This window comes from Nicotiana tomentosiformis, chromosome 1 (assembly GCF_000390325.3).
Source record: "Nicotiana tomentosiformis chromosome 1, ASM39032v3, whole genome shotgun sequence".
Taxonomy (NCBI): Eukaryota; Viridiplantae; Streptophyta; class Magnoliopsida; order Solanales; family Solanaceae; genus Nicotiana; species Nicotiana tomentosiformis.
The window spans coordinates 51,639,732-51,658,138 of NC_090812.1; the positions used below are offsets into that span (position 1 = coordinate 51,639,732).

General features: G+C 40.1%; 1 protein-coding gene across 1 annotated transcript; it reads left to right on the forward strand.

The window, feature by feature from the left end:
* Positions 1-125: 125 nt before the first annotated feature.
* Positions 126-1,124, forward strand: LOC138906481 (NAC domain-containing protein 2-like). The gene has a single exon (XM_070195351.1). It carries the CDS (start codon positions 126-128, stop codon positions 1,122-1,124), a length of 999 nt encoding a protein of 332 aa, XP_070051452.1.
* The last annotated feature ends 17,283 nt before the right edge of the window (positions 1,125-18,407 follow it).

The following is an 18,407-nucleotide window of genomic DNA, read 5'->3' on the forward strand; positions in this document are numbered from 1 at the left end:
TAGTTCTTCATCACATAACAACTAAAGTTTTCAGCTATTTTGCTTCCGTTCTCTCTCAGTTTCTTTCTTTTTCTGTTTCATATCATATCCATCGTCCGATCCGTCAATATTTGATCAGCAGCACAATGGCAGAAAACTCTTCTTCTCATCGTTCGATGGGTCATCGCTTTCATCCGACGGGCAGGGAAGTGCTCAAGTATCTAGTAGGGTTTGTGAGAGACGAGCCACTTCCCTTTCAGAATGAACTCATGCAAGTGGCGGATCTCTACGCCGACAAGGAGCCATGGCAGATTTTCGAAGCTTATGATAGGGGAAACAACAACAACAACAACACTCGTTACTTCATAACTCCGCAAAAGAAAGAGAAACCTACGTGGAAAAGAGTTTCAAGAACTGTTGGGAAGGGCACTTGGAAGCTTCAAAACAAAGGTCGAGATGTGTTTGATGATAAAGGGAGACTCATGGGCTACGTGAAAAGTTTGAAGTATATCCCCGCTAATAAATCGTCAAACAACGTGAATGGCGAGTGGTTGATGACTGAGTACTCTTTGTTTGATCGTTATCTCGTTGCTAGGGAGACTAAGAACAAAGGTTTCGTAATTTGTAAGATCAAGAAGAAAGGCAAACCTGGTGACAAGAAAAATGGAAACAATATTGAGGAGGTAGTTAATGATGAGAAGATGAGAGAAATTGAAGAATTTATCAAGTCCGTGCTGCAAGAAGATGTTCAAGTTGAAGACAATGGAATAAGATCGAGTGGTACTATAGCAAAGGATGATCAAGAGAATAATATTATCCAATACGTAGAGGGAGATCAAGTTAGAGACCATGTACTTGGTTTGTTGGGCTACCCAGAGGATATTGTTAATGGCGTGGATGATGAGAATGTTCAATATTGCGTAGATCAGGGAGATGAAGGCCAAGTCCATTTACTTGAAGAATATATTGATTCCGTTATGCAATCAGAAGATGTTCAAGCTGAAGACAATGGAATAATAATGTCGAATGATATTATAGCAAAGGATGATCAAGAGAATATGGAATACCAAGTCGAAGACCATCAACATGCTACTTTGTGGGCTTCCCCGGAAGATGTCGATCTCGATACTATCAATTTCTGTTAGTTAAAGGATATATTTGCTAGATAATATATGTAGTTTAATCCCAAGCTAGCTCTTAGATAAAGTTACAAACCTGTACTACAATACTATGATTTATCAATATATTTTGAATTTTTCTTATGTTTATGTAATACTTTTTACTAGCTAGGGATATATGGTCGAACATATTAAAGATGGCCGTTGATAGTTTATGTAGTACTCCTAAAAATTAATACTACTGAAAGTTCTGCCAAAATTTTGGGCGTTCCTGTTTTTCGCTTATTATATTTTTGCGTCGATTCCCTGTTGAAGCTGCCTAGTTGGAGTGTTTAGTTTTCGAGATTATGTGGTAGCTCATTTTTGGAAGTAGTACTAGCTAGTATTAATTGTAATTAAGTATGCCCTAGCTCTTAATTAATTAGTTGGTGTTACTGTTACTACTTGTTAATGCTCTGCCTTACATTAAAGTCAGATTTTTTCCCAAGTTTTTCTGAATAGTGGTAACCAATACTCCTACTAGTGTGGAATAATAAACAACAGCAAGATTCAGGGAGTTAGCTGCAGAAAGAGTGTTTCTTTTCTCATAGTCATGAATCATGATATATGTGTATAAGTGGAAAATCCACCACCAAACATTGTGGATAGATGTCATCCTAACCAGATGTCTTGAGTGTTTTGAGTATGAGAAACTTTTGGTAGGTTGAGCTCATGGGCCGAGTTAGAATGGGGAAAGGGCACACCCTCTTCGCGAAAATTACATTATGAATATATGTAAGGTTAAATTTGATGTAAATAGTTTTTATGTTTTTCGCATTTATCAATGTACTACTCTTTGAAGATACAAATACAAGATTCGGATATCAGATTTTGCTACAGAGAAATGTATAGAATTTCTTTTGGAAAGTTATTAATGTAAACATTTTAATTCAGAACTATTTGATGGTCATGTACCTGCAGGGGATGCTTATTTAATAATATATATATATATATATATATATATATATATATATATATATATATATATATATATATATATATATATGAGAGAGAGAGAGAGAGAGAGAGAGAGAGAGAGAGAGAGAGAGAGAGAGTACATAGATCGAAGAGAATTTGGATGGGGATGATGAGTCAGAATGCATTTTGGGTCTGTACAAGCAGTACTAATTAGTACTAGTAATTTACAATAGGTTGCTGTTTTATGAAGGTGAGTTGGAAGTATATAGCAAAGCTTCTCTGATATGAAACTACATACTACTCAATAATCAAATTTAATTCAACCACATATGCATCTGAGGAAGCGGATCTTTGGTTGGAACTTCCTCTGTTGGATATGATGATGTTGAACCAGATGATGAAAATGATTATTTGGCAGGTCCAATTGAATACGAAGAAGTTAGAAGAAGAAACAGAAGATGTGTTAAGATTTGAACTCAATTGGACTCTTCAGTGAGCAATAATAAAAGATAACAAGTTGGTTTCGGTAGAATTAACACAAAATAGAAATGAAAACAAATTAAGATGAATCGTTACTATATTCTCGTGTCTCAATATTGTAGTTAAGTTGAATATATATAGGAAATCAATGAAAATAGAATAGAGGATTGTCTCATTACTTCACCTGTTAGAAGTTTTCATTGAATCTTAGGGGCTTCGTTAAATTGATACACTTTTTACTTAATTGTGTTTTCAAATCCAATACCAATAATAACAACATGCATATGAATCCTCAATATCAATTTCACAATATTTGAATCCATTTCATTTTGATATTCAATAATTTGGAATATGATCCCAACCCTAAAGATTGTTTACATAATTCTACATTTCTACTGATAAAAAAGTTTCTAGATGCGCAAAAAAGACTCCTTTAGAAAATGGACTAACTGGGAGTTTCATCTTTTTCAGACATAGATGTACTAACTACGAAAACCTAGTTTTCAAGTCTCATCAAATATATGAGCACAAACCATGCACTTCTCTTTTGCAATTTATTAAATTTTCTTTTGACTAGTAGTAGTATATATAAGTGAGTTGTGAGAGGACTGACATTGGGCATTCGGAGACTATGCTGTTTATCCATTGTACAATTTGCTTGGTTTTGTGGGACACGTCAATAACATTAAAAATATGGGTCGCCTTTTCAATAAATTCCATTCGCATTTCATAACAAATGACTAAATTTCACGAGCGTCCATCTCTAACTTTGTTTTTATTACACAAAAGTCACAATTCTTTATTTTGTTACTTAAAAGTTATTTTATTTTGCTCTACTTATCACAAAAATAACTTTTGCGGATTTTTATAAAAAAAATACGCCTGAAATGTGAGAGAAAATAACAAAAATAATTCTTATAATTGGGGGTAAGTTTAATTAAAACGGGCCTTAAATATACTCCTTAGCAGTTTTGATCCCATACGGCTGTCATAAGCGAGTACTTTTGATTTTCGTTGAGCATAGTGTATACGGTCGAAATAGATTTCGGCCTTCGTACGTCTGATCGAGTTCGAAAGATAATCGATCGAAGTGAGACGTCGAGATGGGTTTCGAAGATATTACAAATAAGCTTTGAACCCGAGGGGCCGACCAATGTCGAGTTCGATATCATTATTAAGCTCGAATCCAAATCGAACTATGATGCAAAGTAAAGCTATCAAGCTTATGATCCAGAGACCGACCAACATTGACCCCGAATCAATTTAAGGGTCCCAGTCAGAATCGAGCTTTAGCCAAGATCGAGAGCTCGAGTCAAGATCGAGCTCACAGACAAAAGCCGTTGCAATCCCACTAGAGGAGAGAATCTTGGCAGGAATTGTGAAAAAGCTAATTTATCATGGATCTCCCACTGAGTATTTTTAATTATATTTAAAGTAAGATCCCTCTACTATAAAGGGAGGGTTATCATTTCTGTAAGGGCAGTTTTTTGGAGCTCACATTGTAGTTCAAGCACCATATCCTCTTATATTTAAGAGTCACTCTTTTAAGCCTCATAAACTGATTCATCTTGCTTAGTCCTAAAAATCGTCTTCTTTACAACTTTGTTTATTTTGCATTCTTTGCGGTCCATATTTGATATTTTCTTTTATCCTTACGATTTGTATTAAGCTATATCACATATCCTTATAACTACGAATAAATTTAACTATATTCATTTTTCGGGTAAACAGTATGGCGCTCACCGTGGGGCTAAGGATAACAGTGCTTATTTGATACGAATCTGAAAAAATACGCCATTGTGTTTTGCGCTTGTTTCCAAAAATATCTTGAATTTCGGATTAGCTACGACTAATCATTAATCAAATGGCTTCACCAATCGACAACGGGGCCAGTCTTCAAGACGAAAACAACAACTTGACACCCATTACTGAAAGACCACTTGTAAACGCCGTTGGAGTTCGAATCGGAGTGCCAATAGATATCAATTCGCATGTAGCCATTGAAGCGAACCTACATGCTGAACCCGAGAATAGCATCCATGTTGGCACTCGGTCTGTAGCTCGAGATACCCATAACGTCGAGGAAAACGGTGTTAACTTGCGTATGATTTTCGAAATGTTGCAAGCCCAACAGGCAGCAATAGCTCAGTTGCAGAGCCAAACCCAGCTACAAAGCAGGCCAGAGCCCAATCCACCTCGAGAAATCACCCACAGAACGGAGTCAGCCATAGTGAAGTCAAATGAGCAAGAATCGGGGACTGCTCCCGAAATTGCTAAATTGCTCGAGGAACTCACAAAGCGAGTCGAAGCCAACGATAAAAAAGTAAAAACTTATAACTCTAGGGTCGATCAGATCCCGGGTGCTCCACCAATGATAAAAGGGTTGGATTCGAAAAAATTTGTGCAAAAACTTTTTCTCTCGAGCGCAGCCCCGAAACCAATCCCCAGAATATTCCGTATGCCCAAAATTCCCAAATATAACGGAACGACCGATCCCAACGAGCACGTCACTTCTTACACATGTGCCATCAAGGGCAATGATTTAGAAGACGATGAAATCGAATCTGTGTTGTTAAAAAAAATTCGGAGAGACCCTCTCGAAGGGGGCAATGATTTGGTATCACAACCTACCACCAAATTCCATCGACTCATTCGCCGTGTTAGCAGATTCTTTTGTGAAAGCACATGCTGGCGCCATAAAAGTCAAAACAAGGAAATCGGACCTCTTCAAGGTAAGACAAAAGGATAACGAGATGTTGAGGGAGTTCGTATCTCGTTTTCAAATGGAACGAATGGACTTGCCACCAGTCACAGATGATTGGGTTGTTCAGGCTTTCACTCAAGGTTTGAACGAATGAAGTTCGACGGCTTAACAACAATTAAAGCATAACCTGATCGAATACCTAGCCATCACGTGGGCCGACATGCACAATCGGTACCAATAAAAAATTAGGGTCGAAGATGATCAATTGGGGTCTGAACCCGCTGTTCGAAGGGATACTAATCGAGTACGAGGTCCGATCGGGGATCGATACCAATCGTACAACGGAAGCCACAGAGTCAGTGAATCGAGACATAACCTCAGGCAAAATAACAAAAGAAGTGATCGAGGTCAAGGATCCCGGGGGCTGATGAACAGAAGCAGGTTCGATAGGCATGCCGGATCTAAGGAAGCACCTCGGTTATCGGAATATAACTTCAGCATTGATGCATCCGACATCGTTTCGGCTATCGAACGCATCAAAGACACTAAATGGCCTCGACCCATATAGACCGATCCTGCCCCAGAGGAATCCCAATCAAATGTGCTAATATCATGGCACCCATGGCTACAGAACGGAAGATTGCAGGCAACTAAGAGAGGACGTAGCCCAGTTATTCAACAAAGGGCACCTTCGAGAATTTTTTAGCGATAGGGCGAAGAACCATTTTAAAAATAGGAATTTCGGCAAGGAAAACAAATAAGAAGAACCACAGCATGTCATTCACATGATCATCAGCGGCGCCGATACCCCTCAGGGACCAGTGCTTAAACGCACTAAAACATCGATTGTGAGAGAAAAACGATCTCGAACTCAAGATTACACACCCATAGAAACTTTGTTCTTCAATGATGAAGATTCAGAAGGAGTCATACAACCTCATAATGATGCACTAGTAATATCCGTACTCATGAATAAAATTAAAGTTAAGCGTGTGTTGATTAATCCAGGTAGCTCGGCCAATATCATCAGATTGAAGGTCGTAGAACAGCTTGGCCTGTAGGACCAGATCGTACCCGCAACCCTGGTTCTAAATGGATTCAATATGGCATGTGAAACCACAAAATGTGAGATAATTCTACCAATAAACATGGCCGGAACCATCCAGGAAATGAAGTTCCATGTGATCGAAGGCGACATGAGATATAACGCCCTTTTCGGAAGGCCATGGATCCACAACATGAGAGTTGTACCTTCGACCCTACACCAGGTCCTCAAATTCCCAACATCGAAAGGAGTCAAAATAGTGTACGGAGAACAACCAGCTGCAAGAGAAATGTTCGCCATCGAGGAAGCGAAACCAATATCCTCGCCTTCGCCAGTAAAGGGATCGGGCTCAGAAGGGGAACGATATACCAAATAGCAATCACAGACATCGGCTTTGACCTAACCAGATAACCAGAAGATCGAAGAAGATGATGATCAGAGGATCCCTCGATCCTTCATGATTCACGATGACTCCGACGCCACCAAATCAACGATTGAGGAACTGGATAAAGTCACACTAATCGAGCACTGGCTCGAAAAGAAGGTATACCTGGGAACGGGGTTGAGCCCCGAACTCAGGAAGAAACTTATTCAATTTCTTATCGATAACATTGATTGATTTGCCTGGTTCCATTTAGATATAACAAGGATCCCACCTGACATAACGACGTATCGGCTAAGCTTGGACCCTAGGTTCAGACCGGTGAAGCAAAAGAGAATACCCCAGTCCGAGGTAAAGCATGCATTCATAAAGGACGAGGTAACCAAACTTCTCAAGATAGGGTCCATTCGGAAGGTGAAATATCCCGAATGGTTAGCCAATGTAGTTGTAGTTCCTAAAAAAGGGGAACAAACTTAGAATGTGTGTAGATTATAAGGATTTGAACGAAGCATGCCCCAAAGATTCTTTTTCGCTGCCCAACATCGATCGCATGATCGATGCCATGGCCGGCCATGAGATTCTCACTTTTCTCGATGCCTATTCCGGGTATAATCAAATCCAGATGAACCCGGAGGACCAGGAAAAGACTTTATTTGTCACCAAATATGGAACATATTGTTATAATGTCATGCCCTTCGGGAAATGCAGGGGCTACTTACCAACGCCTAGTAAATAAAATATTCGAAGAACAAATAGGTAAATCAATGAAAGTTTATATTGATGACATGCTAGTTAAGTCCCTGCGTTCAGAGGACCATTTGACCCATTTACAGGAAACGTTCGAGATTTTGAGGAAATATAACATGAAGCTCAACCCCGAAAAATGTCCTTTCGGGATCAGTTCGGGCAAGTTCCTCGGCTTCATGGTGTCAAATCGGGGAATTGACATTAACCCCTATAAAATCAAGGACATCAAAGACATCACCATCGTGGACAGCGTGAAAGTTGTACAAAGGCTAATGGGATGGATAGCAGCCTTAGGCCGATTTATTTCGAGATCATCAGATCGAAGTCACAAATTTTTCTCTCTACTCAAAAAGAAGAACGATTTCGCTTGGACCCCGGAATGCCAATAGGCGTTAGAGGAACTAAAACGATATCTATCGAGCCCACCACTTCTTCACACTCCAAAAATAGACGAAAAACTTTGCTTGTACTTGGCAGTATCGGAAATCACAGTAAGCGGTGTCCTAGTTTGGGAAGAGCAAGGTACGCAATTTTCTGTTTATTATATAAGTCAGACCTTAGGAGAAGCATAAACTAGATATCCGCACCTAGAAAAATTGGCACTTGCACTGATAAGCGCCTCTAGAAAGTTAAGATCGTACTTTCAATGTCACCCCATATGCGTATTAACCACTTACCCGCTTCGTAATATTTTGCACAAGCCCGAACTATCAGGCCGATTGGCCAAATGGGCCGTCAAACTCAGTGGGTACGATATCAAATATCAATCCCGTACGACCATCAAGTATCAAATTTTAGCAGACTTCGGGGCCGATTTCACGCCAACCCTCGTACCCGAAGTCGAAAAAGAACTCCTGTTGAAATCGGGTACGTCATCGGGGTATGGACCCTTTTTACGGACGGGGCTTCGAACGTGAAGGGGTCCGGGCTAGGCATAGTTTTAAAGTCACGCACGGGTAACACTATTAGGCAATCTATTAAAACTACCAGGTTGACTAACAACGAAGCCGAGTATGAGGCCATAATTACAGGTCTCGAGCTAGCTAAAAACTTGGGAGCAGAAGTCATTGAAGCCAAATGTGACTCTTTACCGGTGGTAAGTCAAGTAAACAAAACCTTCAATGTTCGAGAAGATAGAATGCAAAGGTATTTGGACAAACTACATGTCACTTTGCACCATTTCAAAGAATGGACTTTACAGCATGTTCCACGAGAGCAAAACAGTGAGGCTGATGCACATGCGAATTTGGGATCATCGGTCGAGGAAGGTGACTTGAGCTCGGGGACTGTCGTTCAACTCTCGAGATCTGTGATCGAAGAAGGTCACGCCGAGATAAATTTTACGAGCTTAACTTAGGATTGGAGAAATAAGTATATTGAATACTTAAAGAACGGAAAGTTCTCATCGGACCCTAAAGATTCAAGGGCCCTACGGACTAAAGCTGCTTGATTCACGTTGGCTTCAGATGGAACGCTATACCGAAGGACATTTGATAGACCATTGGGAGTATGCTTGGGTCCAGGAGATACCGATTACATCCTACGTGAGGTGCACAAGGGCACTTGTGGGAATCACTCCGGTGCCTATCCATTAGTCCGAACAATAATTAGGGCAGGGTATTATTGGATCGATATGGGCAAAGATGCGAAGGAATTTGTTCGAAAGTGTGACAAATGTCAAAGGTTTGCAGCAATGATCCATCAACCCGGAGAGCAACTTCACTCAGAACTATCCCCATGGCCATTCATGAAATGGGGAATGGATATCGTGGGCCCTCTGCCATTGACCACAGGTAAAGCTAAATTTATTTTATTTATGACTAACTATTTCTCTAAATGGGTTGAAGCACAGGCATTCGAGAAAGTAAGAGAGAGAGAGAGAGAAGTTATAGACTTTATTTGGGATCATATCGTATGTCGATTCGGGATACCCGCCAAAATAGTATGTGACAATGGGAAATAATTTGTTGGCAGCAAAGTGATGAAATTCTTCAAAGATTACAAAATAAGAAGGATATTATCAACACCGTATCATCCCAGTGGGAACGGACAGGCCGAATCAACGAACAAAACTATCATTCAAAACCTAAAGAAGAGGCTGAACTACGCTAAAGGAAAGTGGAGAGAAATCCTACCTGAAGTCCTTTGGGCATATCGAACAATGTCAAAATCTAGTACGGGGGCAACCCCGTTCTCCTTAGTATATGGGTCCAAAGCCTTGATACCAGTCGAAGTCCGCGAACCCAGTGCCAGATTTTGATATACAACAGAAGAATCAAATAACTAGGCTATGAACACTAGCCTCGAATTATCGGACGAAAAATGAGAAGTTGCTCTCATCCAATTGGCCGCCCAAAAGCAACGGATCGAAAGATACTATAATCGAAGAACCAAGCTCCGCCATTTTAAGCCCGGGGACTTAGTGCTAAGGAAAGTCACCCTCAATACCCGAAATCTGAATGAAAGAAAACTAGGACCGAACTGGGAAGGACTATATTAGGTTCTCGAGAACGTCGGAAAGGGGTCATACAAGCTCGGCATTATAAACGGCAAACAACTATCAAGCAATTGGAATGTGTCACATCTAAAATGATACTACTGCTAAGGTACGACCCTACCATATTCATTTACATTTCAAAACTAACCCCTGCAGAAGTCCGATTAGGAGCTAAGATGGATCCTTCAATACGAAGCCTTAGATTTGAAAGCATGCGTTGCACTCTTTTTCCCTTAGACCGGTTTTATCCCAAATGGGTTTTTCGGCAAGGTTTTTAATGAGGCAACCAATGATCGTACTACACTTACAACAGTATCCTAGGCCTCTTTACAATCGACCTCGAATACTGGGGAGTCATTAGCCCTCAAATATATCAAGTTCTGATGCAAGAAAGTAATTTCGCAACAACGGGGTTCCAATAAGAAAAGTTGTAAGAGCCAAATGGGCAAAACGAACTATGCTCATGTAGTTGACCCGAACCCGGACGAGAAACATGAACACATGTATAATGACTTGCAAAGAAAGTTCTCCTCTTTACTGACATCTTATATCCAAGAAAAATTCCTCTATTTGGAGATTTATTACGCAAACAGAATTAAGATAAACTCGACTACTAAGCCTACGGGCTACTTTTATTTCGAGTTCGAGCAAGCACTCACTCGACCGTCACGCCTACGGGCTACATTACTTCGAGTTCGAATCATTCACTCGACGACTAAGCCTATGGGCTACTTTTATTTCGAGTTCGAGCAAGCACTCACTCGACCATTACGCCTATGGGCTACATTACTTTGAGTTCGAATCATTCACTAGATTACTAAGCCTACATGCTACTTTTATTTCGAGTTCGAGAAAACACTCACTCGACCATTACGCCTACGGGCTACATTACTTCGAGTTCGAATCATTCACTCGACTACTAAGCCTACGGGCTACTTTTATTTCGAGTTCGAGCAAACACTCACTCGACCATTACGCCTACGGGCTACATTACTTCGAGTTCAAATCATTCACTCGACTACTAAGCCTACGGGCTACTTTTATTTTGAGTTCGAGCAAACACTCACTCAACCATTATGCCTACGGGCTACATTACTTCGAGCTCGAATCATTCACTCGACTACTTAGCCTACAAACTACTTTTATTTCGAGTTCGAGCAAACACTCACTCGACCATTACTCCTACGGGCTACATTACTTTGAGTTCGAATCATTCACTCGATGACTAAGCCTACGGGCTACTTTTATTTCGAGTTCGAGCAAGCACTCGCTCGACCATTACGCCTTACGGGCTACATTGCTTCGAGTTCGAATCATTCACTCGACTACTAAGCCTACGGGCTACTTTTATTTTGAGTTCAAGCAAGCACTCACTCGACCATTATGCCTACGGGCTATATTTCTTCGGGCTCGAATCATTGACTCAACTAATAAGCCTAAAGGCTACATCACTTCAAGTTTGAATAAGCGCTCGCTCGATTATAGAGGCTATGAAGTCCAAATTTTATTAAGTTGTTTAAATCCTTGTGAAAACATTCATAAGGCGTGAATAAAGTCTACACAAGACTGGAAACAAAACAAAAGCAAGTCGGTAAAAAAGGGGATATTCCTATATACAAAATTGTTTACATGATTGATTACAACGTAAAAATTAAGGACTAAGCTTCCTGGTCATCTCTAGGAGCGGTCTCTTCTCTATCGGGATCCCCCCGTTCTCGGATCCGCTCTTACTCCCATCGTTATCATCATTGTCATCATGGGAAACCAAGGCTTCAGCATCGGCTTCGAGTTCTTTGGCCCTTTTTATCTCTTCAGCGAAGTCGAAACCACGAGCATGGATCTCCTTGAGGGTTTCCCTCCGAGATCGACACTTAGCAAGTTCAGCGATCCAATGTGCTCGAGTATCGGCGGTCTCGGCTGCCTCTCTTGGTTGGACCTGGGCAGCTTCAGCATCGGCCCGATAGACGGCCACGAGTGCATCCGCATCAGCCTTTGCCTTTTCGGCATCAGATTCGGCCTTGGCAAGTATAGAGGCCAACCGAGCCTCGAGCTCCTCTATTCTTCTTGCTTGAACCAGGCCTTTTTCCTTCATTCTATGAAGTTGGGTTTCGGCCGATGATAACTGGGCTCGAGCAGTTTCTTTCTCTGCAGCAAAGCGGTCCATACCTTTTTTCCACTGCAAAGACTCCGCTTTTATCACGTCGACCTCCTCACGAAGCTTCCCGGTCATCTCATTTTTTTGCTGCAACTGTGAGACCAAAAAATTAGCCATCGTTCCGGTATCAAGCCCATAGGCTTTTAAAAGTATCATTACCTGCTCAAACAGATCGATCTGATCTCGGTAAGCCTTGGCCAACTCAGCTCAGAGGTCTTTTATTTCCTCTTCCCTTTGCCCTAAAAGAAGTTTTAGGGAGTTCCTCTCATCAGTAACCCGTTGAAGGTCGGCCTCGTATCGACGCAACTCATTTTGGGACCGAGAACATGTTTCTCGATGAACTGTCGCTGCCTGCAAAGAAATGAGAAATGAAAAGTAAACATAAAGGTAGTACCGACAAAATAATTTTAAGGCTTACCTGATTCAAAGCCTGCTGCACCCCGTGAAAAAGATCTGATTCATCACTAGTACCGGCAACGTCCTCGATACCGGTAAACATGTCACGAAAGGGATCCTCCCCATTATGAGGCATGTCTAGATCGAGGGCCCCCAAAGCTTGGGCTTCCCGAATTACCCCTGCAGAAAAAGCAGGAAAGGTGGGCGAATCTTCGATTGTTGCTGCCCCAAATGAATCACTTGGAGCATTCTCTTCGGTTCGAAGGGATTCAAGAGGGGCCCCTTCAGACATATCCCCCATCTGTTGGCTCCGATGGGATGCATTTTCGATCTCCGATAATTCAGGGATTCCGCCTGAATCTTTCTCCGGTATATCCTCAGTTCGAGGCAGAGCCTCATGAAGCATCATCGATCCAGCTGTCGATGGGGCATCGGTGGTTCTCTTCGTTCGGGCCGCCAGCGCGGACCCATCATTTTCTTCTTCTTCTTCTTCTTCTTCTACTTCTTCTTCTTCTTCTTCTTCTTCTTCGTCATCTTCATCCCTTAAATGCAAAACTGATTCCATGGTCAAAGGAATGGCATTCTTGTTCGGCTTACAATCCGTCCTCTTCTTGGATTTTGGATCTTCGGGAACATAGGCTCTTTTCCTTTTATTTTCCTTCACCGGCTTTGGGACAAAGGCCAAAGTTTCTTCCTCATTGGACAAGGGCCTCAAAACCGCATCTTTGCCCAAACCTGCATATGGAGAATTTTATTAGAATATTGGGAAAGCATCTCGTTCGAATTATCAAAGAGTACGAGAAAGGGGCTTACCATTATTTTTAGCCTCTCACTGACCCTTTGACAAATCACGCCATGAGCACTCGGCATATGTGGAGGTCGAAACAAGAGCTCGTACCCAGTTCTTAAGATCGGGAACTGCTCCGGGCATCCAGGGAACTGCTGTATCACAAAAAGAAGAGTATCGATGAGAAAAGAAATGAAAGAACAAAATAGAAGGAAGTAACAGCAGGATCACACTTACGTTTCATATTCTACTCCTCGGGAAAGGATATCTTTTCGGTCGGAATCAGGTTCGAAGTCCTCACTCGAATGAACCTGCCCATCTAGCCTCGATCCCTGTCCTCGTCAATGCTCGAGAATAGAGCCTTGGTAGCCCGACGCTGAGGTTTTATTAACCCTCCTCGAAAAAGTCAAGGACGGTACAATATGATAAGATGGTCGAGGGTGAACGGCATCCCCTCGATTTTGTTCACAAAGTATCGGATCAAGATAACGATCCGCCAAAAAGAAGGATGGACCTGGCCTAGGGTTATTTGGTATTAATGACAGAAGTCAATAATAATGGAATCGAGGGGACCTAAAGTGAAAGGGTAAGTATACACATTCAAAAACCCTTTCACGTAAGTGGTGATATCTTCGTCAGAAGTAGGAATTATTATTTCTTTTTTATCCCAATTGCAATCTTTCTTTAGTTGTTTGAGGTACTTCTCGGTTATCGAACACATGTACCTCGATACTGGCTCACATCGGCCCGGGACCGATGAGCCTTTATCGACCCTAAAATTAGAAGTAAGAACACACGCCCCGGGAATGCACTCCTCAGGTCGTAGTTCTGCCGGTGTCTCATCGGCAGCACAATGTGAAGATGAAACCTTCTCTTTCTGAGGAATGGCTTGTGATGTTTTCACCCTTTTCGAATTCAAAGGTGAGGAATAGAAGAAAGTGACATAGATTTGGTAAAATTGAAGAGGGGCTTTTTGCAAAGAGAAATCACAGATTTGCGGGTAAGTCAGAGAATACAAAAAGGGACTTGGGAAATTTGGAAGATTGAAGATGTAAAAGTAGTAAATAATAAAAGGAAGGGTTATTTATAGGTTTAAGCGATGGTGGTTCAGTATCAGTGGTGGTCGACCACCGTCTGACATGTATTAAATATCTTGAAAGACTAAATCGACGGGATAGCTATCACGTGCGTTATGATCAAGCCCGATGGAAACGTCAGCTTATAATCCGATCGAGCCGTTGAAAAATCATATCGTTTCTCACCACATTCTTCCTGAGAAATGAGGGGACTATCTGTATACGGTCGAAATAGATTTCGGCCTTCGTACGTCTGATCGAGTTCGAAAGATAATCGATTGAAGTGAGACGTCGAGATACATTCCGAAGATGGTAGAAACAAGCTTCGAACCCGAGGGGCCGATCAATGTCGAGTTCGATATCATTATTAAGCTTGAATCCAAATCGAACTATGATGCAAAGTAAAGCTATCAAGCTTATGATCCAGAGACTGACCAACATTGACCCCGAATCAATTCAAGTGTCCGAATCAGAATCGAGCTTAAGCCAAGATCGAGAGCTAGAGTCAGAATCGAGCTCAAGCCAAGATTGAGAGCTTGAGTCAAGATCGAGCTCACAGACAAAAGCCGTTGCAATCCCACTAGAGGAGAGAATCTTGGCAGGAATTGTGGAGAAGCCAATTTATCATGGATCTCCCACTGAGTATTTTTAATTATATTTAAAGTAAGATCCCTCTACTATAAAGGGAGGGTTATCATTTCTGTAAGGGCAGTTTTTTGGAGCTCACATTGTAGTTCAAGCACCATATCCCCTTATATTCAAGAGTTACTCTTTTAAGCCTCATAAACTGATTCATCTTGCTTAGTCCTAAAAATTGTCTTCTTTACAACTTTGTTTATTTTGCATTCTTTGTGGTCCATATTTGATATTTCCTTTTATGCTTACGATTTGTATTAAGTTATATCACATATCCTTAGAACTACGAATAAACTCAACTCTATTCGTTTTTCGGGTAAACATATAACAAGCTATAATTGTTATTTTAATGAAAACCGAGAAAAAGGGGAGTTAGTATGGAATCACATTTAGAAGTGTATATTTTTGCAATTTCGGCTATTTTTGACTTATTGCAGGATATGGTGTAGCTTTTTGAGGTGCAATCTTAAATATTTTAAAAGTTATTTTTAGTCTCTTGTGCACTTTTTGATTTTGCGACTTCTGGATTTGACAAGTCCATCCCCTTGAATTATTTAGCCTCACTTGCATTAGGTATATGATAACTGAATTTTATTTTTCTTAATCAATCATGCGGCCTGAAAATATGAAATACATATATCATGAAAGAAGTTAATTTTTTCAAAGTGAATGTAGGTTATAAGTGGTGTTAAAGTCGATTTTGATTATATGTGAATTTAAGCTCATTCATTGGTTCGACTTTCAAACAAATCATTAAAATTTTTATCGTTTAAAGGACCAAATACTAACTATTTATTTATTTTAGTCTGGACGGGGTGTAATATGCTTATATTGCATTAAAAAGGGGAGGATAAAAGGCTAAAACACGTCGTTGTTGCTCTCTTGTTTACATTTCAACTAGTTTTACACTTATAATGTATTTAGTAGTAACCCTATATTTCTAAATTTAACGGGACTATAATAGTTAAATTGTTAGTTTCATTATTATTTAATTAGCAAATTCTGTTTAATATTCGATGAAAATCAAAAGCGTCACGTTTGACAGCCTTAGAGGATCAAAACGCTAAAGAATGGTGACTTTTGAACCTACTCCCAAACAAAAGAACCATTTTTGTTATTTTCTCTCACATTCAAGTGTTTTTTTTATAAAAATCAATTAAAGTTATTTTTGTGATAAATAGGGCAAAGTAAAATAATTTTTATCTAACAAAAGAAATAATATTGACTTTTGGGTAATGAGCACAAAGCTGGATGACCACCCATGAAATTTACTCCAAAATAAAAACTCAATTGCCCTCATTTCTTCCCACTTTTCATTCGTCATTATATACTTTGCATATACAATGAGATGACGATGAATGAAATTAATCATAAGGTTAACATCTATGACACAATCAATTCTTTTCTTGATCAATCCAATTTAGTGATTATTTATCTAACATTTTATATTTGATTAACGATATAGTATGGGGTATAACATGGAGTATTGAGTATAACCAAACATTTTACATGCAGTATGTGGTGACAGCATAACATAGGATATCAAACCTTCCAAAAATAAAAAAATTACTTGAAAAGCTAGAGTTGTGTAACAGGAGTCCTTACCTACTTAATTGCCCTCATTTATGCTCACTTTTCATTCGTCATTATATACTTTGCATATACAATGAGATGACGATTAATGAAATTAATTATATGGTTAGTATCTATGAGACAATCAATTCTTTTCTTGATCAATCCAATTTAGTGATTATTTATCTAACATTTTATATTTGATTAACAATATAATATGGAGATATAACATGGAGTATTGAGTATAACCAAACATTTTAACATAACATAGGATATCACACCTTCCAAAAAAAAAAAAAAATTACTTTAAAAGCTAGAGTTGTGTAACAGGAGTCCTTACCTACTATGTTAATCTGCACTCGATTATTTCCTGCAATTATGTAAATAAAATAGATCATTAATGTTTGATAGGGTGTCACTGCTTCCTTCGTACTCAAATAAATTAATCAATAAGCACTAGACTAACAAAATCTAATTTAATGTTTGATAAAGTTACAAGCTTGTAAAAAATTTCTCAACTATGACTATCAATAAATATATTCTGAATTTTTATTTCTTATGTTTCTGAAATAGAATTTGTTACGGGTGATATATGGAGACATAAACATATGATGGTTGTTTTTAGTTTATTAGATGTATCGTCATTCCTATTTCTCTCTATCAGATATATATATACATAGTGCGCTAGCTAGCTAGTGTAACGACCCAATCAGTCGTTTTGCCTTTTAGAACCTCGTTCCCTTAAATAAGACTCCCCGTTCATGCTTTTACTATTTTATGACTTGCAGGAATGATTAGTTCGGGATTTGGAAGAGTTTGGGTTGAAATCGGAACATTTGGTTCCTTGGCCTTAAAAGGCTAAGTTTGACGTCGGTCAACGTTTTGAGTAAACGACCTCAAAATCGGAATTTTACGGTCACAATAAGTTCGTATGATAATTTTCGGACTTGGGCATATGTTCGGATCGAGTTTTGGATAACCCGCGAGCATTCGATACTTAATAGTGAAAGTTGGCTCTCTGAAGGTTTTAAAGTTCTTTAAATTTGGTTTGGAGTAGGTTTTGATGATATCGAGGTCAATAGGATTCCGAGATCGGGAATAGTTCTGTAATGTCATTTAAGACTTTCACGTAAAATTTGGTGTCATTCCGAGTAGTTTAAGTACGTTTCGGCGCATTGGGAGTAAATTCAAAAACTTGAAGTTCATATTTTTTTATCCAATTGGCTTGGGATGTGATTCTGAGTTTTAATGTTGTTTGGTGCGTTTCGGGAGTTCGAGCAAGTCCGCTTTATGATTTCAAACTTATTGGTATGTTCGGGTAGGGACTCGGGGGCCCCAGGTGTTAATCAGACGAGGCTCGGACCAAGTTGGACTTGGGAGCATCAGCTGAAGCCTTCAGCTTCTGGTGTAATCGCACATACGGAGGGCCAGCCGCAGGTGCGAGCTCACAGAAGCAAGTTAGGACCCGCAGAAGCGGCCTAGGAAGCGCAGTCCAAGAACCGCAGGTGCGACCCACGCTCCGCAGAAGCGGGACCGCAGAAACGGGACCCCGTCCGCAGAAGCGGAGCCAGCCAGCCTTGGGCACTTTCGCAAAGCGGACTTCGGTCCGCAGAAGCGATGTTGCAGATGCGGCCCTGCAACCGCAGGTGCGAAAATCGCTGGAGGCAGTGTGGTCTTTTTAAAATGGGGCTTAGGCATTTTTGCTCATTTCTTATACTTCTTGGGGGCGATTTTGGAGCTGGTTAGAGAAGAATTTTCATCAACTAATTGAGGTAAGTAATTTCTATCGAATGTGAGTTAAATACATAATTTATGGGTAGATTATAACATATAAACTAGTGAAATTTATGGGTTTAGTTGAAAAACTTAGGGTTTT